Genomic DNA, 22961 nt, shown 5'->3' with positions numbered 1-22961 from the left:
CCCCTGTGGGATGACATAAACTGGGTTGCTTTGCCCGCCTTCTCCACCCCCAGGATCCAGCCCCCAGGATGCTCCTGGATTGGTAAGCGGCCTCCCGCCTCCCTGGGGTTGTGGGCAAACATCAGCATGGAAGGCTGAGCTGCGGCAGAATGTACTCTCTGCTCCTGCCCCATGGGATAAAAGGGAGATTCCCAGGGCGTCATGTCTGCCCAAACCCGGGGGCTGACCGCCTTTTCTCATCTCTGACCCCCTCAGTCCCATGACTGGGTGAACAGGCACACTGGCCCAGGCCCACCCAGGCACCTTGGAGGAGGGTATCCGACGTGAATGGGAATACCCTTGCTTCCAGGGTCCACACAGCTCACTCCCAGCGTCTGTCAATGCCTCAGCTCCTTGGGCATCACCGAGGGCCTGGGCCAGAACCTCGCCACGTCTGTGTGCCTATGGCTCCCCTAGCCTCCTGTGGCGGACGGCGGCGCAGGCCTCAGGGAACTTCCTTGATCTAGGCCTTGGTTCAGAGGGGCGGGCGCTGCTTGCGGCCGCCCAATCCCAGCCTCGGGCCCCGCCGCGGGTCTAGCCAGTTTCCCAAAGGCCCAAGCGCCACCCCTGCCGCGTGCCTCGGCGCGGGCCCTTTAAGGGCCGGGGGTGTGTGGTGGGCCCGCCCCCTCCCCGCAGCGCCGGCCGCCCGTTAAAGGGACCGCGCCCTCGGCACCAGCCGAGTGCCAGCCGGGCGGAGGGCGCGAGATCTGGCCGCGGGCCGGCGGGCGGGGAGGGCGCGGAGGGCGCGGGCGCGCTGCGGCCCCTCCGCACCATGTACACCATCACCAAGGGACCCAGCAAGCTGGTCGCGCAGCGGCGCACAGGTGCGCAGCGGGGGCGGGCAAGGTAGGGAGAGGACGACCGGGGTTCCGCACGCGCTGCCCGCCCCCAGCGCGACGGCGGCTGACGCGCCCTCCCCGTGCCTGCAGGTCCCACGCAGCAGCAGGTGGAGAGCAGGCTCGGCGAGCTCCTGAAATGCCGGCATCTCGCGCCGCCGACCCCGCAGCCCCCACGGGAACAGCCGCCGGGACCCTGGCCCCTGTCGAGGTGAGACGCGCGGCCGCGGTCGGAGCCCGGCCCTCCCCTCCCCCGCCGGCCGCCTCGGAGCCGCGAGGGTGACCTTGGGGAAAGGTTAGCGGAGACCGGGCCACATGTTCCGGGCGGGCGCGGAGGGGGCGGAGCACGCTGACCCCGCCCGCGCGTGCAGCTCTGGCTCCGCACCTCCGCCTCACCTGGCACCTGGCTGGGTCCGAGGGCGCTGGACTGGGTGTGCGTGACACACCTCCGAGTCCTCTGGGATCCCGCGGACCCCGAGTCGGGAGAAAGCCGACCGGCTCCTGGATCTGAGGGGCTCCAGGTGGCTAAGTCAGGTGCCTGGGCCGACCTTGGGCTGCGAGGCCAAGGCTTGAGACGAGCTGCTGGGGACTCGCCCTCGAGGGCGGGAGCGCGGTGGCCCAGGACGCTGGCCCGCAGGTGGCCTGCCTCTGCCCGCGGCTGGAGGCTGCCAGCGCCGTGCTTGTGGGGCAGGTGGGGGAGAAGTGCACGTGGTTCCCTCTGGCCCTGACAGGCCACTGCTCGCCTCTGCCCTTCACTCCAAACACCCTGGCTGGGCGCGGAGACCCCCGCAGATGCTCGGGGCTTGCTGGAGTTGTGGTTTTTCCGCTTTCTTGACCAGCAGTTTTGCCGTAGGAGGCTCAGTTCAACCACTTTGGCCTCCAAGTGACTGTGACCTGGAGGTCATATCCTCCATACCCCAGGACTGAACCTTTCACTTTTTGGCCCAGGTCCTGGCTTCTGGTTTCATTTATTCTATCCATGTTCTGGGCCCAGAGCTTAGTCCAGGCCCACAGAGGCCTGAGGGCTCCTGAGCTGGGCTGTGGATGGGTGGGGGCAGCAGCCTCAGGGCCCTGAGGCAGCGTTGACCAGGCCTTGGGATTTCTTCCCAAGTTGAGGACAAACAGCTTCCAGGATTGGCTAAGAGGTGGGGGCTGTGTGCTGCAGGCCTCAGCCTGCCCTTCACCCTCAGTTACTGGCCTCAGATGCCACAGGTTGGGGGCAGACTGTGAGGACCCTTCTCGGCTGAGGCCCTTTCCATGGGCCTCCTGCTAGGAGCATGTTGACACTTTGAGACTGGTCCTAGTGAGGAAAATGTTCCAGGCCGGCCACAAGTGCCTCCTGGGGAGAGGGGTGAGTGGGACCCTGGGGGGCACTTCCCAGGACCCAGCTGTGCTGTGACATCAGCCTTGGTCCTCACAGCTGCCCTACCTCCCAGGGGAGGGAATAAGGCATAGGTGTGTAGCCCCGCCCCCTTACCTGGAGAAACTTGTTGCTTCCTCCATGGCCCCTTTGCTGGGGAATGGGGAAGGAAATGTGCATCTGTGGCAGGATCAGGGTGCTGGGGAGAGAGATGGGAAAGACAGAGCAGAGCCCCTAAGATGTTGCAACCTGCCAGGTCCCGGGGTTCAGGGGTGTGTTGGTGCTTGGCCCCTCAGCCTGCCACAGTCCTGTGTGGCACTGTGAGTGCAGGGGAGCGGCAGGAAGGCAGAGTGTGTGCTGGTCATGCCGTCCCTCCTTCCCTCTGAGGTCACTCCTTCCCTGAGCTGCCCCCTGCCAGTCTCAGGGACCTTGAAGAGTACCCCCGCTGGGAGGCCAGAGCAACCAGCAGGTCCTCCACACCAGGAGCCCCTAAAACTTCTGAAATCACTCCACCCAGACTTTCTGTCCACCCTCCCTCACCCAGACTTTGCCCAGGAGGAAGGAGTCTGAGCCACTGCTGCACCCTCTGTGCCTGGTGCACCATAGGTGCTCAAAGCGTCTGACCTGCTAAATGTCCGGGCTCAGATTCTGGCCCGGGTGCTGCCCGTGGTGGTAGACAGGCCACATGAGTCTGTGCCTGTGATGAGTTCTCCCTTCCAGCGAGAGAGAGTAAGATCAGCTGTGGGGAGAAGAGAAAATGGGGCCACATGATGGTTCAGGGGAGGTGGACTGGTGGGGGAGGGGGCTTGGAAGCTGTACTGGGTTGTGGGCTTTGGGGTCAGACAGGCATAGAGTTCTGATGCTGCCACCCACTCACCACGTGTAACCTTGGACAGGTCACTTCTCTCTTGAGCCCAGGTTCCTGGGCTGAAAACTGGTGGGTGGTCTACCTTGGAGGGTAGTGAAGGGGGTTAAGTAAAAGGAAGCGAGGCCTGTATCAGCAGGCACCTAGCAGGGATTCCGGCGCTGCTGTCGCCGTGGGCGGAGCTTGCCTGTGGGCGGGGCTTTCCTGCGGGCCCAGTCCCAAGAAGGGTGGGGAAGACCGACTTGTCCATAGGTGCACAGGGAGCTGCGCCCTTTCCCCCAGAGGGCCCGCAGAACCGCCTTATGTAACTGCTGGCAGCGGGAGGTGCCCGCTTGCTGGGGCCCCTTCTCAGCCCCGGCCAGGCCACTGTCTAGGTACTTGCGATTTACAGCCTTTGACTGCAATTGTTTTATTCCTTCTTTGATGTTCAGTCTCCAAATTTTTCTAGAGTTTGCGGCCTTGCAGGGCTAAGGGTAGCAGGCGAGGGGCTGTTCCAGTTAAGGACAAATATCTACGCCCTCTTGTTGGTATAGCTCAGGCCTGGGAGGAGCCCTGACCCTCCACATTCTATGTGGCCACCCGACCCTGCCGGCCTGGAGCTGGTGGGACCGGTGCCCCTCAAGACGCTCCTCTTTATTTTAGTGCCCCTCTCAACTGAGGAGGAAACCCCAGCGGCGGTGGGGCACCTGAGCCCAGGATGGCGAGCAGGCCGGCGGGACCGCGAGTGCCTGGCGGAGTGGCACGTGCAGCCCAGGACTCCCGGCTCCCACCTCCTGCTGTAGGTGTGGGCCCCGCACTCTTCACGGCCCTGTCCCGGGCTTCATGTGCACAGGGCTGGGCCAGCTGCCACTGGCCAGGGCAGCCCACCAATGCCCTGGGCCCGGCTGGCCGGGATGGGCCCAGTGGCCACCTGGACATCGAATGCCCACCAGGCCGAGCTCCAGCACCCAGGGCCATCTCCTCACTCAGCATTCCTGCTCCCGTGGGCAAGAGCATAGCCCCTCGTCTGGGGCCTGCAGGGGTGGGCCAGGGTTGTAGTCACACCCTCCCTACTCAGGATGGCCCACTCAGCACTTGGTGCTGTCTAGCCAGACCAGGGGCTGTCCCTGGGGGCCTGGGGCAGCTGGGAGAGGGAAGGGCAAAGGCCGCCAGCTCTTGTTTGGGTCCTTCATCCCACACTGGGGGGCATCGTGAGATGGAGAGACTTCTGTGGGGGAGAAAGTGGCCAAGAACTGCGCCTGGTGGGTGGGGTTGGGCCAAGTGACCTTAACTCAGGTCAAAACCTGGGCTGATGGAGGCCTGGCTGGTCCAGGGGAGGTGGGTGGTTGGTGGCAGTGGGGGTGCCTGAGACCCTTGGAGGGCCGCCTGTGTGCCTTGAGCATGGAGCTCTGCAGGGGATCTGGGGACACAGAGAGGCCCCACTCTACCCCCACAGTCTTAGGCCTGGCTCAGGGTGGGGGGCTGCAGTTGTGAGCTGAGCTGCTGGGGGTGCAGGCCTGCACGAGAAAGGCCTTGGCCACTGGCTGCAGCACACAGCCTTCCTGTGGTTCAGGGAAGTGCCCAGGCTGGGCTTGGCCCACGGGTGGTGAGGGTGGCCTGAGGCTGCTCCAGGAGCTCTGCCAGGTAACATCTGGGCTTGGAACAGTTGCTGACCATCTCCTCCCCCTTCCTACAGTCCAGGGCCGAGGCTCGTGTTCAATCGGGTGAATGGCCGGCGGCCACCTGCCACATCCCCGTCCCTCAAGGGAACCCAGGAGACCTACACACTGGCCCACGAGGAGAACGTCCGATTTGTGTCCGAAGGTAGTGCTGAGGCCCGACCGAGGGTGTGACCTAGGCCACTGGTCCTTTTCCCACTGTAACCTCACTCGAAGTTGCCTGAGGTCTGGGCTCTTCCTGGGTTCTCTGCCTGTTTCTCCTGTGACCATCCAGCAGGCTGCCCACTCCCAGTTCTGGGCTGGGGTCCAGGGTAGCCACCAGGCCCTGGGGTGGGAGACATGGTGCCAGGGGCCTGGCTCAGCCTGACCATCCTCTCCCCACAGCCTGGCAGCAAGTGGAGCAGCAGCTGGGTGGTGGCCCAGCCGGTGAGAGCGGGCCGAGGCCAGTGCAATACGTGGAGAGGACCCCCAACCCCCGGCTGCAGAGTGAGCCCTCCCTCGCCCTCAGGGTGTCCCCTCCACCTCCTCCAACCCTGATTTGGCTCAGCCAGGTTCTAGCCCCAGGGGGTTGGCAAGAGGACTGGAGCCTGGCCCAGTTCTTCCCAGCGTCTTCTACAGTTGGGGTCTGGGTGAGGGGCTTGTGTTCAGCTCGAGGTGGGAGATGCTGGTCAGCCTGGGAGGTGCATCATTGCCCAGCATTCTGCTCCCCCACAGACTTCGTACCCATCGACCTGGACGAGTGGTGGGCACAGCAGTTCCTGGCCAGGATCACCAACTGCTCCTAGTTGCAGCTTTGGAAGGAACGCTGCCCGTGCAGGGCCTGGCCCTGCCCCACACTGGACCCTCTGCCAGGAGAGGACCACGGCGCCCTGTCCACCTGCTGTGGTGGGCCGTGCTTCACCCTGGGCCTGGCCAGGAGCCGGCCACACCTGAAGTGCCAGAATTTGGACTTTTGCTCCTGCTGACCCCTTGGCCCAGCTGTTCCAGGCTGCCAGAGGCCAGGGGTTGAAACGGTCTGACCTCAGTCCTGCTCACTGTGCCCGGGGACCAGCCTGTGGGGCTGGCAGGGAGGAGCTCCAGGCTAATAAAGTTGAGAAACTGCCCTTTGGAAAGGCCTTTACTTGGGGGCGGTGGGGGGGCGGATGCGGGAAGGGGCACTTGTGTCCCAGCACCAGGCCCAGCCCAACCTTCCATTGTAGCCTCATCTCCTCACAGCTGAAGCTTTGTGTAAATCTAGTGTCCGTCCCCCACCCCCTCCCCGCCTCTTACCCAGCTGCCTTCCTGTGTCCTGGGCCAGGTCATTTTGCATATAAGTCTGTAAACGCCACCCTGCCCCACCTGACACCCCCCCACCCCCGTAGCCATTGACAGGTGTCTGAACCTGGCCTCAAGACCCAAAAATGTTACATAACTGGCCCTGAGATGGCGCCCCAGCCACCCAGAGTTGCAGTCAGGTCTCAGGACGCCTGGTGCTGTCTCTGAATTCTCCATGTCTGATGGGGAGCCCTCGGGGTCCTGTAGGACATTGCTTTACCTGTGGGGCCAGGTGACCTTGCCTGCGTCTGACACTCGTGCCTTCAGAGGGCTAGCTAGCTAGGGCTAGGTAGGGTAGGTGGGGACAGCACCTGCCAAGTGCAGCTCACAATTTCTGGGCTGCGTCTCATTCCCTATACAAAGATGACTCCCAGAGGAAGTCAGGAACCTCCCCGGATCCCACAGCTGGTGGCGCTAGAGTACCCCCAGGGGGTCCCGGCTTGGGAGTGGCCGCAGAAGCCTGGGGGCGGAGGCTCCTTATGCCCCGGGGCACGACAGCAGAAAAGAGTAAGTGGTCGGGCAAGGTTTTGGGGCGCCCCGAGAAACAGCCGGTGAGGTGGGCGTCCAGACCCCCAGCGCGATCACTAACCAGTCCCAGCCCCGTCGCGCGGTCACGTGTCAGGCCCCGACCCTGAAGCGAGATCACGTGCCCTGCCGCCGTGGCGGCGGAAGTGGCGCCGTTGCCGGGCGGCCGTTGCTAGGTGCGCACTGCGTGCTCTGCGTGGGGCGCGCGGCGGCCGAGGCGGGAAGCGCGAGCGGTGGCGCCATGGCCCGAGGTATCGGCGCGCGGCGGGAGGGCCGGGGGCTCGGGGCCCGGGGGTGGGCCCCGGGGTCTGGGGCCCGAGATCCGGCGCCGCCGCGGACGGGTTGGTGCTGAGACTAGCCCGGAGCCCAGTCCGCGCGCTGCGCTGGTTGTCACAGCTGGGGAGTGCGCAGAACCTGCCCCGGCCCCCTTCCTACATCCGCGGTGGGTCTGGCAACTCACACCCCCGTGTCCCCCAGTGTGGCAGCAGCCGTTCCTCAACGTCTTCAGACACTTCAAGGTGGACGAGTGGAAGCGGTCCTCTAAGGAGGGCGACGTGGCCGTCGTGACGGTAAGTGGGCCGGGGCGCCTGGCAGCAGGAGCGCCGGCCTCTCCTCTGTCTCCTGGGCCGCTTTGCTGCAGCCCTCCTGGCGCTCCGTGGGGCTGAGCGGGACGCCACGCCTCCCGTGTCTCTCTGCAGGACAAGACCCTCAAGTGCACGGTGTACCGCGTGCGGGGCCCTGTCTCTGCTGGCAATTACATCCAGCTCCCCAAAACCAGCACCCAGTCCCTGGGGCTGACCGGACGCTACCTGTACGTGCTCTTTCGGCCCCTGGCCGCCAAGCATTTCGTCATTCACCTGGACCTGTGTACCGAGGTTACAAGCTGGAGAGCGGGAGCTGCCGGTGGGGGCCCTGCACTCCTGCTGCAGTCTCCTCTCATCACGGCCATGCTGTATACCCACAGGACAGCCAGGTCATCCGAGTATCGTTCTCCAATTTCTTCAAGGAGTTCAAGTCCACAGCCACATGGCTTCAGTTTCCTTTCATCTGTGAGACTGGGACACCCAGGAAAGGTAACATGCAGATGAGGTGTGAACGGGTCATAGATGGTCTGGGAGAGGCAGCCAGCCAGAAGGCTCAAGGGGGAGGCAGACCAGGGACAGCCTGGGTGGAGGGGTACGTGGCTGTGGCCATGAGAGTGGGGACAGACCGAGGACAGAGAGTGCTCTGGGCCAGTTGTTGAGGGGGTAGGCTCTGACCTTTGCTCCTGTCCTGCACACCTGGCAGGTGTGGGCTCCCCAGGTGCCCGCTGGACCTGCCTGCAGCTTGACCTTCATGACATTCTCTTGGTCTACCTTAACCGACGCTACAATCACCTCAAGAGCATCAGACTGTGTGCTAGCCTGTTGGTCAGGAACCTCTACACCAGTGACCTGTGCTTCGATCCCGGTGAGGGCTAAAGGTGTGCTTAGCCTGTAGCCCACCTGCTCTAACTTCCTGTGTGCTGGCTTCCACACCCTCCTTGGCACTTGGTGAAAATGCCCATGCTGTACCATCTTTGAGCCTCCCAGCTCCCAAGGCAGCCACTGGGGGAGGTGGTGTTTGGGCTGGTGGCCAGGCAGTACTCTGCTGGCTGGCACCTGGTGTTTTCTGGGCTGGGAGAGGGAGCTGGGTGGGCTTCCCTGGACTTTACTCTTTGTAGCTGTCACTGTCGCTGAAGCCCGGCATGCAAAACTGCCCATCACCCCCATACCTCGAGAAATGGCATTCCCGCTGTCAAAAGGGGAGAGCTGGCATGACCACTATGTCCACATCCGGTGAGCGGCTCTGCCTGTGTCCTGAAGGCAGCCGGGTGGAGGGAGGGAAGCTGGGTGGAGGGACGGCAGGGCTGCCCCCAGAAGCTGACTGTCCTTCCACCCCGCCGAGGTTTCCAAGCGACAGCTCAAAGACACCCTCCGAGGCCTTTCAGAAGAGCTGTTCCCCTTCTGAGGCAGGTGGGCCTATGGGGCCAGCGGTGACCCAGGTTCAGGCCTGAAGGGCCCATGGAGCTCGGCGGGAGAGGGGGGCATGATGCCTGCCAGGGTGAGGGGAGGCTGTCTTGAGGCCCCAGACCCAGTGTGGGAGGTTCCGATTAGGGTGCCTGGTGGCTTCAAGCTTTCCAACTGGGAAGGGGTGCCGGGGCCCACGCTAGGGTGGGCTGCAGCTGTTGTGGCTTCCTTCCTGCAGAGTGGGCAAGGCCAGGGCCCACTGCTGCCCCCTGCCCAGTGCCTTGTGGCCATGTCCTCACAGGCTTGTCTGTACTCTGCTCAGTGGGTTCTTCTCAATTGCAGTCTTAGCGGGGCCTGTGCCGCGGCTTCTCCCTCACCCAGCGGCCTTCAGCAAGCCTGTTCAGGACAGCCTGGCCCTCATGGTCCAGAAGCATGGTCCCACAGCCGTGAGTGCCCTGTGCCCTCGGAGATGGGGCTGAGGGTGGTGGCCACAGGGTGCTAACAGGCACTTGTCCTCCCGAAGTCCCGCCAGGCCCCCTCTGTGCCCAGGCCCCTTCCAGAAGTCAGCATGTCCTCTGAGCACTCCGATGTCTCTAGTGTGGGTCGCCCCAGTGGCCGTAGCCAGGAGCCCTTGGCCTGGGTGGAGCCCACTGACAAGCACGTGGCCAGTGACAGCCTTCACGTGTCTGTGCATCAGACGACTATGGAGCCCACGACCCCAGAGGATGCGTCCCCACAAGAGGTGAGTGCTTTTCCCAAGGAAGGTGGGGCTGGACTGTGCCACCGAGGGGGGTGGGATGTGGACGAGGTGTGGGTGGAGGGCTGCTGGGCCTGTGCCCACTGGGAACATGCGTGGGGCAGATGGTCCCTTCCCATCTAGTCTCTTGGCAGAAAGCAGAACCAACAGGAGGTGGCTTTGGGCAACAATCGTTTTCAACAAAGAGTAAGGAGAGGGCTGGTGCCCTGACCCCAGCCCCAGTGGTTTGGGGTGGGGGCAGGCTCAGGCTCCAGGCAGGCACAGGACTGGGGTACCTGGAGGGTCTAGTAATGTGATTGGAACCCTGATTTCCTGCCATAGAGTAGCTGGCAGAAGGCACTAGAGCCAGGTGGTTTTCTTGGGAGGCAGGCACCAGCTCTGGGTGGGGCAGCCCTGGTGGGACAGGAGTCTCACCACTTTGGGGTCTCACTGTGAGTCTGCCTGTTTCAGAGCTTCCTCCCGGATCCGGTCCTGAGGCTCAAGGGGGTCATCGGCTTTGGGGGTCACAGCACCAAATGGGTGAGGGGTCCTCTGTTCTTGCTGGGTCGTGCAAGTGTCAAATACACAGAGGGGACAGTGGGCACACCCCGTGTTTCCCTGAGGTGGCTGTGTGGACAGCCGAGCTCCCCCAGGCGTCGGGTCCCTTCACCACTGCAGTCGCCCAGCCCTGCCCGCATCCTCACACGCTCGGTGCTTCCTTGACGTGATGACATCCCATCGCAGGCGTCCCTTTGTGTCGTAAACACCAGCCGGGTCGGTGCTGGTCCAATCACTCAAGCTTCCAGAGACCTGAGAGCCCTTGCTCACTCTTTAAAGCTTTGATGTGTGTCATCCAGCCGAGTGGGGCCGGGTATGGGCGAGACTTGTGGGACCCTGCAGGGACAGCAGCAGGAGAGGAGGCTATGTGCTCGCCAGGCCTTCCAGGACACGAACTCCGAGTCTTTGTGGGCCCTCTGGCCTTTTGTCACCTGAATCCCAAAGTTTCTTGTGTTGCAGACAGGGCTTAGAGAAAGCGCTGCCTATGCACACGTGCACCTGCGCTCTTTCTTCTTTTGGCGCGTGCATCCCATTGGCTTCTGTGCGTGGGGCTTGGGGGAGTGCTGGCGTGGGGGGGCGAAGACGACCAGCCTGTGACCTCAGCCTCTGGCCCCTGTGCTCAGGCCCTGTGGACCCGGGATGGGGCCGCCGTTGTGTACCCTTGCCATGCGGTCATCGTCGTCCTGTGTGTCAACACCCGGGAGCAGCGTCTCTTCCTTGGCCACACAGACAAGGTGGGCACCCTGGCCCAGGGGTGGCTTGTTCTGCAGGCACACACCCTCCCTCACCCTGCTGCCCCCCAGGTCTCTACCCTGGCATTGGACGGGAGTGGTTCCCTGCTGGCCTCAGCCCAGGCACGGCCCCACAGCATGCTGCGTCTGTGGGACTTCCAGACCGGGGAGTGCCTGTCCCTGTTCCAGAGCCCAGTCCACACCGTCTGCTCCCTCAGGTGGGTGCAGGGTCTCCGAGGGGGGTGGGGGCTATGCCTGCAACACTGACCTCCACCTCTCCATCCGCAGCTTCTCTGACAGCGGGGAGGTGCTCTGTGGTGTCGGCAAGGACCGCCACGGGCGGATGGTAAGCGGGCCAGGCTGGGGAGATGGGGCAGCCCATCCTGGGGTGCAGGCAGGCAGCAAGGGTCCCCTTCAGGCCTCCCCCAGCCCCGCTGGGCACCCCTGCGCCATACTTGCCACAGCATGTCTGTTTCACTCCTTCATGAATGAAGCTGATCTTTCACTGACTGAGTGGCCTCACTCTCTTCAGTGGCAAGTCCCCCACACCTGAGCTGGGCATGTTTAACATGCCAGCATCTCTGAAGCTGGGTGTTTCACCCGAGGCCTCTCCTCCACTCGTGGTTGTGTCTTCTTTCTGCATACACATGTCTGTGGAAGCCCTGGATGGGCACGTGTAGGTTCCTCCAGGCCGCAGGGGCCAACTTCCCCACCCCCAACGCGCCTGCTTCTGTGGGAGAGGCCGGGCAGGTGGTGGGTGCTCAGCGCGCACTTGTTGCAGACGGTGGTGGTGTGGGGCACGGCCCAGGTGGGGCGAGGCGGAGAGGCCGTCATCCTCACCAAGGTGCACAGCGACGTTGACATCCAGGCATTCGAGGTGGCCTTTTTCGATGAAACCAGGTGATTGGCCGCCCGCCTACCCACCCTCCATGCTGGGACCCGCGAATTGTGAGCTGACTCCTCTTCCCTGGCTTACCTCCTACTTCTCACAGGATGGCATCGTGCGGGCGGGGCAGCGTGCGGCTGTGGCGGCTGCGAGGTGGGGGACTGCGCTCCTGCCCCGTGGACCTGGGGGAGCACCACGCGCTGGAGTTCACTGACCTGGCCTTCAGGCAGGCCCAGGACAGCCACACACTGTGAGCCCCACCCTCCCTCCCCTAATGGCCAGGGCCCGCCCATTCCCTGCTCGCCCCTCTGCCCCTCCGCCTTCACTTGTTACCTCTGCCTCTCTGGGTAGCTACGTCTGCAGCCGCAGCGGCCACATCCTGGAGATTGACCACCAGCACATGTCTGTGCGGCGCGCTCGCTGCCTCCTGCCCACGCAGACCCCCGGTGGCCCCCTCCCACAGAAGCAGACCTTCAGTTCAGGTAGGTGGGCCTTGCTGTGTTCGGAGGAGCGGCCCTGACGCTTTGGGCTGACCGTGCCTCCCCCCACCCAGGCCCTGGCATTGCCATCAGCAGCCTCAGCGTCTCCCAGGCCAAGTGTGCCGTGGGCTCCGAGGACGGCTACCTGCGCCTCTGGGCCCTGGACTTCTCCTCTGTGCTCTTGGAGGCAGGTGGGGCCTCGACATCACCTTGCCACCAGGGTTGCCACGGGAGGACCGTGTCCCCGGGCTGGATGGCAGTCGTGGGGCTCCAAGGGGCTGTGTCCTGAGCTGGAGTCCACCATTGCTGAGCCCAGGAGAGGGTGGTCACAGGGGAGGCGTCTGTTGTAGCTCACAGGGAGATGGGGCTCCAGGCAGCAGGGAAGCGCATTCTTCAGAGTCCTGGGCAGGGGGCCTGGGCACGGGTACAGCATGGATATGGTCAGCCTGCCCTGGTTGGCCCAGGTGCCAGGCCCACCCCACTACAGGCCTGGGCGGTCACCTATCCACCCTGCCTGCAGAGCATGAGGGCCCCATCAGCTCCGTCCGCATCAGCCCTGACGGCCTGCGTGTGCTGTCCACCACCTCCTCGGGCCACCTGGGTTTCCTGGACATCCTGTCCCAGGAGTACAGCATGCTGGTGCGCTCCCACGCCGCCCCGGTGCTGGCCCTTGCCACTGAGTGCAGCCGGGGACAGCTGGCCACTGTGTCCCAGGACCACACTGTCCGCATCTGGGACCTAGCGACCCTGCAGCAGGTGGGGTGTGGCCGGAGGGAAGCGGGACTGGAGGGCCGCAGGCCACCACACTGAGGCCTGGTGGGTGGGGCCCTGGGTCCTTCTGCCTGTGTTTGGGGCCTGAAGGTTCAAGGCACTTGGAGAGAGACTGGCTCTCGGGCCTTGTGGCCAGCTGGTTGCCCCAGCCTGTCCGCCCTCACATGGCCCTGTCCTCCAGCTGTACGACTTCGCGTCTCTGGAGGAGGCCCCGTGTGCTGTTGCCTTCCACCCTACCCAGCCTACCTTCTTCTGTGGCTTCAGCAGCGGGGCTGTCCGCTCCTTCAGCCTGGAGACCACTGAGATCCTAGTGGAGCACAGGTGGGTGGCCAGCTGGCCCTGGCCCCACAGACGATCGAGGTGGAAGCTCCAGTGTTTTTTGGGTTCCCTGAGGAGTGTGGGAGACCAGGCAGTGCAGGGGAGGGCTGTCTACAGGAAGCCCCACCCTCTGCTGCTCCTCAGGGATTCTGCAGGAGGTCTGGGAAGGTGCAGCTCAGGGGCAAGGCAGCGGTGTCTTGTGTGTGCAGGTGTCACCGCGGAGCCATCACCAGCCTGGCCGCCAGCCCCAACGGCAGCTTCCTGTTCAGCTCCTGCTCTCGGGGCTCCCTGGCCCAGTACCATAGCGGCGTGCCCCGGTGCCGCATCCTTCGTGTGGCAGGTCAGGCCACCAGGCCCAGCCCCAGCCCCACTCTGGCCTCCCAGCCATCCCCTCGTCAGGTCCCTGTGGGGGTGGGGGTCCGTGGTGCCCCCGACTGTGGTACTGCGTTTCAGAGTCGCACTGTTGAGACCCCCAGAGCCAAGTGTGCTTTTAGGACTCACCAGCCCCCCGAGATTGAAGATCAGTGAGAGTCTGTGCCCACCCTTCCCCAGGAAGAAGTGAGCACCTGAAGCCTGAGCACCAGGCCAGCAGGGGAGTCGGCCCCCTCCCATGGCCACTGTAACTCAGTCCAGCCAGATGGTCACTTGGTGGTCACTCTGGGAGAGCCCCCAGCTTTCCTGGCAGTCCGTGGTGCCCACTGGTGTCTTGGTGTCCTCACATCCAGGCCCCATGGGCTGGCTGCTGTGGGATCTGCCCAGCCCAGGCTGGTGTTTTCCGCACCAGTAGGTCTCTGACCAGTGTCTCTTCTGGTGCCCCTGCCCCTCCGACCCAGCTGACTGCCTGTCCCCATGTGCCGGCAGCTAACGTGGTGTGCCAGGAGGCCTGCCCGAGCCCCAGTGCCCTGGTGGTCAGTGGGGACAGCCGCCTGCTGGCCTTTGTAGGTCCCTCCAAGTACACGGTGACCGTCATGGACACAACCTCACTGGATGAGGTGAGTCAACTGGAACCCTCCCTGTGTGCAGTGAGGGCAGAGCCACACCAGTTTGGTCCACAGACCCTGTGGGCACCCTGACCCTGGCGGCTGTGGGTTTCCCTGGGTGGGAGGCCATGTTCATTTAAGAAAGGATCTGAGCTCTGTGCCCCTCATGGCACAGAGGACATGTGAGCTGTGGGCAGCCTGCCGGATGGGTGCCCAAGGCTGCCCATGGCCTGGGCCCCAGCTCTGGGGGCTTGAGCTCTGGCCGGAGGTCATGGTGAGGACACTTGCTGCTCTCCCTCAGCTGCTGAGGGTTGACATCAGCACTCTGGACCTGGCTGGCAGCCGCCTGGACTCGGCTGTGGCCGTCTGCTTTGGCCCTGCACCCCCTGGCCATTTGCTGGTGTCCACGTCCTCTAACATGGTTGCAGTGCTAGATGCCACGTCGGGCCGCTTGGTCCGGGAGGTGAGCCCAAGACTGCGGCTGGTGGCCTGGCCTCCCCTGCCTTCCCGGCTCCAGCCTTGGTGCCCGCAGTGCCCAGAGGATGGGAGGCCCTGGGCCGCTTGCTGCTCCCTAGAGGTTGTGTTCTGTGAGAAGGGGGCTCCCCCAACTGGTGGTCCTGTGTGCTCCAACCTTTTCCCTCAGCAATCACCCTCTCTCACAGCTGTCCTGTGTCCCCCCTGCGGCCTGCTCTGTCCTAGCTCTTAGCGGGGATGGCCGTTTTCTGCTCACAGCCGCCCACCGGGCCATCAAGGTGTGGGACTACTCAGCACAGGCCGGCCCTGGCTGCCAGGTGTGTGCTCTGGGTGGGCGCATAGCGGGTAGGAAGGAGGGTGGAGGACAGTCCCCGAGGTTCCCCATTGCCTGCTGGGGCCTGACACTGCACAAGGTCCTCTTGGTCAGTCTGCAGTCTGGTGGCCAAGTGTCTCCAGCTGTGCCTCAGTGGTCTCTATATGCCACACTGCTGCCCTCAGGTGTACATCGGCCACTCAGAGCCTGTGCGGGCCGTGGCTTTCACCCCTGGCCAGCAGCAGCTCCTTAGTGTGGGAGACGCCATCTTTCTCTGGGACGTTCTGGCCCCCTCTGAGAAGTCCCCTCCGGGAAGGCAAGTTCCTGCCCTCGACATGCATCTGCCAGGCCTCCCTCTGCATCCCTCCGCCCCACCCGACCATCTCTCTTGTCACCTCTGCAGTGTCCAAGGCTCTCCCGGGGCCCCCCCAACCTGCGAAGCTGGTGAGTGGTCCCACCACACCGGCAGGCTCTATGGTGATGTCTGGTGCTGGCACTGTAACCGCTGTGGGTGCACAGTGCTGTTCTTTTCCTGGGGGTCCCGATGCAGAGCTGGTTGGGCGTGAGGGGCTGGGCACACCTCCTGCTCTGCCCTCCCCGGTCCCTGAGCTCAGCCGGGCTCCTTCTTTCCTCAGGCTTGGGTACAAGACAGCTGGAGGACATGGTGTCCGGGGCCAATGGTCTTCCCCGGCAGCAGGTGCCCATGCCATCCCAGGTGTCCCCACCCTGGCTGGACATCTGTGCCAGGCCCCCCAAGGACCATGATGGTGAGGGCAGGGGTCCTGGGAGGGCCTGGAGGGGATGTGCGTCTGGCTCCCATCCTGACATGCTTTGCTGCTCCTGGCCTGGGGGAGGGGCAAGGGCATGGGTGTGCTCTGTTCCCTCGTCTCACTGTCTCCCCACCCTCCTCAGGCGCTTTCTCCATGTCAGATGAGAGCCGTGGCCCTGAGGGTCTCCGCCAGGCCTCAGGCCTACCTGTGCTGGTGCAGAAGGAGGCTGGCAGGGCCGGTGATGGGGCCAGGGGGGTCAAGGGGAGCCCCTGGGACCTTGGCAGGCCTCTCCACCCCCGTGGTTGGCCCAGTAAGCAGGGGAGGGGCAGCAGGGTGGGGCAGGGTCACTCATAACTGGACCAGGGCCCAGGTGCATGTATCATGTGGACTCCAGGTGGCCTAAGGACAGACCCGGATGCCCCTGGCAGACAAGGGATGGTCACCTACAGGGCAAATGGAGAGCCCAAGGCTCCTGTTGGGCCAGGTGGGTGATGGGACGTGGCTCATCTGTGCCCTTTGAACCCAAGCGTCTGACCAGCCAGGGCAGGGTGACTGCAAGGAGGGTCACTGAGTGGTCCCTGGGGGTTCACAGCCTCATTCCCTTCCCTGACAGATGCCTGCAGCACTGGAAGAGCCAGGGCCCAGCCCCCAACTCGCCCAGACTCCTATCGGCATTTCACAGCTCGCTACAAGGCCTCCCTGCTGGCCAAGGTCGGCTGGGTGGGGCATCCTCATAGCCCCTGCCACCAATGGATATCCTGGAAGCCCAGGGGTCCAGGCGGCATGGCCCTGTGGTGTCTGGGGGTACTCCTGCTCCCCAGAAGACACAGGCTCCTTGGGGTTTCCCTGGGGCAGCTCCCAGAGCTGACAGCAGCCCAGGCCTTGGTGGCAGTCGCCCCACGGGTCACCCCTCCGCCCTGAGCCCCATGTTCTCACTGGGCTGGTTAAGGTTCTCACTGTCACGCGATGACTGGACCCAGGCGTGTCCTGCTGAGCCCACACACTCGCTTCACTCTATGGTCCTGGCTCCCCTTCATCTCCCCACCAGCAGGCGCCTCCCCATGTCCTCCTGCCTCCCTGTCTGCATGCTGCGTGCCAGGCTCCCAGCCCCTCTGGCCACCACGTGTAGACTTTGGTGCCCATGTTCCTGCTATTTGCCTCCTCCCCGGAGCATGCATCTACCAAGGCTCAGTCCCACTCCTGGCCTGATGGGCAGAGCTTGAGGTTAGGGAGCTGGGCTGGGTGGGCCGGCACCAGCATCCTGAGTCCACTTCCTCACAGGGCCTCTCCTTCCCTGCTGTCGGCGATGAGCGGCTGCACCTGAAGGCCGTCATGGGTTACAACGGGAATGGGCGCGCCAACCTGGTCTGGAGGCCGGACACAGGTGGGGGCCACGGCCCAGATGCTGCAGGGCGGGCTCAGTTCTGTCCACCCCTAGGGCAGGCCCCATGGAGGGGCCTGCAGGTGGTTTGGGCTGCAGGGCGGGCATGTCCTCCTGGTGGCACTTCCTGCTGTGAGCAGGCGTTCTCCTTGGGGTGGGGTTGGGGGGTGTGGGCATAAGTGCCTGGGGCTGTGGGGCTGATGGGCCGGGCGCTTCCTCCCTGCCCACAGGCTTCTTCGCCTACACATGTGGTCGCCTGGTGGTGGTGGAGGACCTGCACTCTGGTGTCCAGCAGCACTGGCTTGGCCACACTGAGGAGATCTCCACGCTGGCCCTCAGCCACGATGCCCAGGTGCTTGTCCTGCAGCCCGCCTTGAATGCCCAGGGCCGAGGTGTGCCTTGGAGCTTGGCTCCTTGAACTGCGTGCGGCTGGCTCTCGCTTCCAGAACAGCCCTTTACCCAGAGCGGGAACGGGCCCGTGGACTGCACCCTTCCTGCTGACCACCCACCCGCCTGCCCGCTAGGTGCTGGCATCTGCCTCAGGCCGAAGCAGCACTGCCTCCCGCTGCCAGATCCGTGTCTGGGACGTGCCGGGGGGCTCCTGTCGGCAGCTCCTTTCTCACCACGACACAGCTGTCCAGGCCCTGGCTTTCTCACCAGACGACAGGCTCCTCGTCACACTGGGTCAGCAGGACAGGGGCGGAGGACAGTGGTCTCCGGACTCCCCTGCCTGTCCTGGGAACCCTGGGCAGCTGACGTGGTCACTGTGCATCTCCCCCAGGGGACTATGGCGACCGCACCCTGGCCCTGTGGAGCACGGCCACCTACGAGCTTGTGTCCTCCACGTGCCTCCCAGAGCCAGTACACAGCGTGGCCTTCAACCCCTGGGACGCCGGCGAGCTCGCCTGCGTGGGCCAGGGTGGTGTCACCCTGTGGCTCCTGCAGCAGCGTGGGGGTGACGTCAGCCTCCAGGTGCCAGGGTTCAGAGGAGGTTTTGGAGGATGGGGTCTGGCTGGGCCCCAGGGCATCACTGACCCACACTGCACTCCTGTTCCTCCAGGTCCACCAAGAGCCCATCCCTGAGGAGGTGGGGGGGTGCGAGCTGACCTCTCTCTGCTACGGGACCACACCCCTGCTCTACTGCGGCTCCAATGCTGGCCAGGTGTGTGTTTGGGACGTGTGTGCCAGCCGCTGCTTCCTGGCCTGGGAGGCGGACGACGGTGAGATCGGTGGGTGTCTGATGGAGCCCCCGTGGCCCTTGACAGCTTGGGGCTCAGTTCTCCCTGGGAGTCCCAGTACTGGGGCGGTGGACACCGTCTTGAGTCCCAGGCATCTGGGGACGTGGCTCACGGCATCTCCTGTCCCCCAGGAGTGCTGCTGTGCTCGGGCGCGCGTCTGGTCAGTGGCAGCAACACCAGGCGGCTGCGCCTATGGGCCGTGGGGGCCGTGCCGGAGCTGAGGCGCAAGGGCTCCGGGGCCAGGTGAGCATCCACAGTCTGTCTGGGAGCTGGCACTCTGTTGCCAGCTGGGCCCGTCCCCCAGGGGACCTGCTCGGGCAAGGCCAAGGCCCGTGGGCCAAACCACCTGGCTCCCTCGGCTCTCGCTGCTGCCACCCCTTTGACCCTCTGCTCCTCCAGGTCTAGCTCTGTGATTATGGAGCATGAGCTGACCCTTGACGGGGCCGTCGTGAGTGCGGTCTTCCACGAAAGCATGGACATGGGTGTGGTGGGCACCACGGCAGGCACGCTCTGGTACATCAGCTGGGCTGAGGGCACCAGCACCCGCCTCATCAGCGGCCACCGGAGCAAGGTGAGGCCGCTGGGCCACCGGCTTGCTGCCAAGGATGTCTGAGGGGATCCCAGCCCGCACGGGCCGGGCAGCTGCCACGTGCTCCCTCCGTCCCCACCCCCAGGGTGCTCCCAGCCCAAGCACAGCTGCGAGTGTCCAGGCGTTCCCAGGACCAGCTGCACCTCCGGAACCACGCGCCCCCCCCTGCCCCGTGGGCACAGAGTCCATGCTGTGTCCGCGTGCAGCAGCCCCAGGCCCTGTGGCCTTCTTGACCCTTCCTCTTTCCCACCACTTTATTCTCTTGTAATTTACGTGTTGAAGAAAACTAGTCATCCACCCTGAAGTCTTCCACCACCGTTGTTGGACATGCTTCCCTGGGGTCCAAGGGGTCTGGAAGCTGGGCCAGGGTCTAGTCAGGGCCAGCCAGTCCCAACGTCACTTCCTTCTGGGAGCGCTGTGTCTCCCACCAGTGATGCCCTTGTCTGGCGGCAGGAGTTGCAGGTGGCAGTAGTCTGATCCCTCGTTCCTTCAGGAGGGAAGTGGCCTCGAGGGCTCTCAGATTTCCCAGGGCTGGGACAGGGCAGAGGTAGATGAGTCTCTCCCTTGTGGACCAGGTTCCCCAGCAGCAGCCAATGTGTTACTTTCTGAGAGCTATTAAGGGCTGGTGGGTGGAAACGTGGGTCTGGTTTCCCCACCGTCACTTTCTCTTGATGCTCATGGAGTCCTGGTCTCGGCTGGTGGCAGGGTCTTCAAGTTGGCTCCTGAGTCTTTTTTAAAAAATTCTACGTTCATTTGTTCAGGGGTAACAGTAGCCAACAAAGAAATTCTTGTGTGAGGTAGTGAGGGTTACATGTTTCCTTTTTCTTTGGTAACGGCTTTATGTCGAGGTATAATCTGTGGGCCACACACCCATGTAACGTCAGTGGTTTCTGAAACATTTGCAGAACTGTACAACCATCACCGCAGTCACTTTCATCCCAGAAGGAAACCCCCCACCCATTAAGCACTCACCACCCAGCCCCTGGCAGGCGCTCACCTACTCTGTCTCTGTCGGTTTGCCTGTTCTGGATGGTTCCTGTGAACAGAAACACACTCTGTGGCGCTTTCTATCTGCTTCTCTTGCTGAGCATCGTGTTTTCAAGGTCCATCCGAGTTGTAGCAAGTGTCGGTGCTTCACTCCTATTTACTGCTAAATACGCTTATGTGGTACAGATAGGATGAGTTTATCCACCCACCAGGGTATGAGCTCGAGGGTGCTGAGCTCTTGACCTGAGCTGGTGGTCACTGGTGGTCCCCCCTCTTCAGTGGACCACAGGTGTTCCAGCCTGTCCCTCTGCAGCTCCGCCCAAGATCAGACTTGGCTGTTCCAGAGCCTGTGGCCGCTCCAGTGGGAAATGGGCTTAGAGGTCTGAGGCCCAGAGGGGCCCATCACTTCTCAGCCAGACCTAAATTATTATTTTTCTAAGATAAAATGCATCAGGAGTTTATACTTATGCTTGAAATTCACATTCAGGACTCGGCTATTTTTTTCTTACCTCATTGGTGCATGGCCTGTCTCCTTTTTTTTACACCAGAAATCCTGACTCTGTGTAATCACACAACTTCTTTGTCCCTCGATACACATCACACACACACACACACACACACACACACACACACACACACACACACACACACACACGACAATCTCAGCCCCACCCCCCCTGCTATGATGAGGCCCAGGAGTGGCCCTCTGGGAGTCCCGTGTTCTAGGTTCTGTCAGGACAGTTACTTCTGTGACGTCCCAGCAAGTGGATTGTCAGGTTCAATTGACTGGTGGGCTTCTTGCAATTTGGATTCCACCCAGGTCTAGTGTGGGGACACTTGGGAGGGAGGGAGGTCAGGACAGTTTCTTTGTGCCCCATGGGGGGCCGGGGCCAGGTAAGCTCGAGGGGGAGATGGACGCTGTCATGAATGACCTGGCCATGCTGTGTTCCCTCTCTGCTTGAGGGCCATGGGCTTCAGGTAGAGTGGTGGCTCCTCACAGGTGAACGAGGTGGTCTTCAGCCCCAGCGAGTCCCACTGTGCCACGTGCAGTGACGATGGGAGCGTGAGGGTGTGGAGCGTGGCCAGCATGGAGCTGCTGATCCAGTTCCAGGTGCTCAGCCAGGTACTTGGGGGGCGCCTGGGGCTGGGGTGCACGCCCGGGCCTCCGGCAGCCTCATCCTCCCTCCAGCCTTGGTGTCTGTCTGTGGCCTTGGGCCTGGCCCCCTTCCCCCCTCCCCAGCGGAGTGCTGATGTTTTCCCACCATGGGTCCCCAGAGCTGCCTCTGCCTGTCTTGGAGCCCCCCATCCTGTGAACGCCCAGAACAGCAGCGGGTGGCAGCAGGCTACAGTGATGGCACGCTGCGGCTCTTCAGCATCCCCCGCATAGCGATGGAGCTCAAGATGCATCCCCACTTGGCTGCACTGACGGCCATCGCCTTCTCTGCTGACGGTGAGGCCGGGCTCATGGTGACAGCACGGCTTCAGCCTGGCCCAGGTGACACCTTTGGGCTGAGGGCTAGGGCCTCGCGAGTAACAGCGTGGTCTCTGCCTCACCCAGGTCAGACCATCCTCTCCGGAGACAAGGATGGGCTCGTGGCTGTGAGTCACCCTCGCACGGGGATGACCTTCCGTGTGCTGAGTGACCATCGGGGAGCCCCGATCTGCACCATCCAGAGCACGAGAAGAGAGGTGAAGTAGCCTCATGAGCCTGCAGGGCCGGCCTGAGCCGAGGGTGCTGGCAGGGAAGGGGATGGGAGAGCAGGGCAGGCAGCACCCACCAGCCTTTATGCCCCCAGTATGGAGACTTCGGGGCAGAGGGTGTGGACCTGTGGCTGGCTGCTAGCGGGGACCAGCAGGTCAGCGTTTGGGCCTCCAACTGGCTGCAGGACTGCTGTGAGCTCGTGGACTGGCTGAGCTTCCCAGCGCCCGCCCTCACGGAGGTAAGAGTCCTGGTGGCCCTGTGGGCGGGGTGCCCCCCACCCTGCCACAATGTGCTGTGCCCTCCACAGGTTCCCGGCTGCCTTCCGCCCTCCCTCACCGCCTTCTGCCCCTGGGATGAGGCGCTGCTGGTGTGTGCGGGCCTTGGTGTGCACCATGAGGTGGTCTTCTACAGCCTCCGCCAGAAGCAGGCACGTGTACCCCTCCGTGTGGTTCTGGGAGCCTGAGGGACCCAGGGCTGGGGAGGGGCAGGTCTCAGGGCCACGGGAACCCCTGCCCAGTGCCTCACGCTTGCTGTCTGCAGGTGATGGAGAAGATCCCACTGCCTTTCTTGGCTATGTCCATGAGCCTGTCCCCTGGGGCCCACCTTATGGCCATTGGCTTCTCTGGTGAGTGCTGGTGTCTTGAGTGGGTTCCAGTGGGTACACCTGTGCCCCCACACTGAGCCATACCCCTCGTCCCTGAAAGTGGGGTGAGGACACCTGCTCCAGGGGAGTCTTAGATAGGGTCAGGAAATGAGGGGGGTGGGGTGCCAGGTTCCCCCAATGAGGCACTGGCCCCAGCTGGAGACAGAGCCATGGTGGGTTGGAGGAACCCTGGGTCCTGGAACTATACAGACACAGGGCCCACGGCACCCTACCTGCCCCAGCCCACTCCATGCTGTCCCCTGGCAGAGCGTGTGCTGAGGCTGGTGGACTGTGCGTCGGGGGCTGTGCAGGACTTTGCTGGCCATGATGACTCGGTGCACCTGTGCAGGTTTGCCCCGTCTGCTCGGCTGCTCTTCACGGCAGCCCACAATGAGATACTGGTGTGGGAAGTCACAGGCCACTGACCCCCAGCAGGGAGTGCGGGGTCAGGTGTTGCCCTGCTGGTCAGCCGGGCACCTGGCCTGGGCAGAGGCTTGGCTGAGAAGCTGGGTTGGCCAGGCGCCTTGTGCTGGGCCAGGATGGCTGGGTGGGCTTCACCCCTCCACACCTGGCGGCCCAGGAGTGTGTGCAAATCATCAAGACCTTGAACATGTATGAAGTGCTTATTGCCTCTTTTCCTTTGGGCTTTTGTTTCTACCTTGTACAGTTCAAATAAATGTGGGTGTTGCATTGAGGCATTCACCCCTGGTCACTCCAGACTGCCTGAGCTCAGTTTCTGCCCAACGTCCAGACCTCCTGCTCCCTGCCAGGGATCCTGACCCGCGCAAAAGGCGCGGTAGCCTGAACAGGAGCTGCGGGG

General features: G+C 63.4%; 2 protein-coding genes across 16 annotated transcripts; both read left to right on the top strand.

Moving 5' to 3' along the window:
- Positions 1 to 710: 710 nt before the first annotated feature.
- MCRIP2 (MAPK regulated corepressor interacting protein 2) lies at positions 711 to 5861 on the top strand. 3 transcript variants are annotated; one of them, XM_059037920.2, is made up of 5 exons: positions 718 to 863; positions 969 to 1086; positions 4776 to 4903; positions 5143 to 5244; positions 5473 to 5861. In XM_059037920.2, the coding sequence occupies exons 1-5, from the start codon at positions 812 to 814 to the stop codon at positions 5541 to 5543; spliced, it is 471 nt and encodes a 156-aa protein (XP_058893903.1). In that variant the 5' UTR covers positions 718 to 811; the 3' UTR covers positions 5544 to 5861. The 3 variants fall into 3 exon arrangements, with proteins under 3 accessions (XP_066868668.1, XP_066868669.1, XP_058893903.1); XM_067012567.1 differs by lacking the exon at positions 5143 to 5244 and having other exon boundaries at positions 711 to 885; XM_067012568.1 differs by lacking the exon at positions 5143 to 5244 and having other exon boundaries at positions 713 to 863.
- Positions 5862 to 6762: 901 nt separating this feature from the next.
- On the top strand, positions 6763 to 22858 carry WDR90 (WD repeat domain 90). 13 transcript variants are annotated; one of them, XM_067012941.1, is made up of 44 exons: positions 6771 to 6848; positions 7075 to 7166; positions 7296 to 7472; positions 7562 to 7670; positions 7885 to 8046; positions 8300 to 8414; positions 8524 to 8591; positions 8928 to 9031; positions 9109 to 9327; positions 9466 to 9528; positions 9793 to 9861; positions 10503 to 10613; positions 10683 to 10828; positions 10899 to 10956; positions 11392 to 11510; positions 11603 to 11746; positions 11848 to 11978; positions 12050 to 12166; positions 12496 to 12731; positions 12928 to 13067; positions 13274 to 13404; positions 14007 to 14056; positions 14346 to 14507; positions 14707 to 14835; positions 15017 to 15147; positions 15235 to 15275; positions 15467 to 15598; positions 15744 to 15911; positions 15996 to 16085; positions 16215 to 16312; positions 16883 to 16985; positions 17213 to 17334; positions 17507 to 17666; positions 17764 to 17954; positions 18043 to 18211; positions 18352 to 18463; positions 18620 to 18791; positions 20797 to 20919; positions 21072 to 21246; positions 21355 to 21485; positions 21593 to 21736; positions 21806 to 21925; positions 22039 to 22123; positions 22409 to 22858. In XM_067012941.1, exons 1-44 carry the CDS (start codon positions 6839 to 6841, stop codon positions 22564 to 22566), a joined length of 5487 nt encoding a protein of 1828 aa, XP_066869042.1. In that variant the 5' UTR covers positions 6771 to 6838; the 3' UTR covers positions 22567 to 22858. The 13 variants fall into 13 exon arrangements, with proteins under 13 accessions (XP_066869047.1, XP_066869042.1, XP_066869037.1 ...); XM_067012936.1 differs by having other exon boundaries at positions 13926 to 14056; XM_067012946.1 differs by having other exon boundaries at positions 6763 to 6848; positions 13926 to 14056; positions 14777 to 14835; positions 15467 to 15911.
- The last annotated feature ends 103 nt before the right edge of the window (positions 22859 to 22961 follow it).

The sequence above is a fragment of the Kogia breviceps genome, chromosome 14, assembly GCF_026419965.1.
Source record: "Kogia breviceps isolate mKogBre1 chromosome 14, mKogBre1 haplotype 1, whole genome shotgun sequence".
Classification (NCBI taxonomy): domain Eukaryota; kingdom Metazoa; phylum Chordata; class Mammalia; order Artiodactyla; family Physeteridae; genus Kogia; species Kogia breviceps.
Note: the sequence above shows the minus strand (reverse complement) of the source record. Positions and strands in the feature narration are given on the sequence as shown.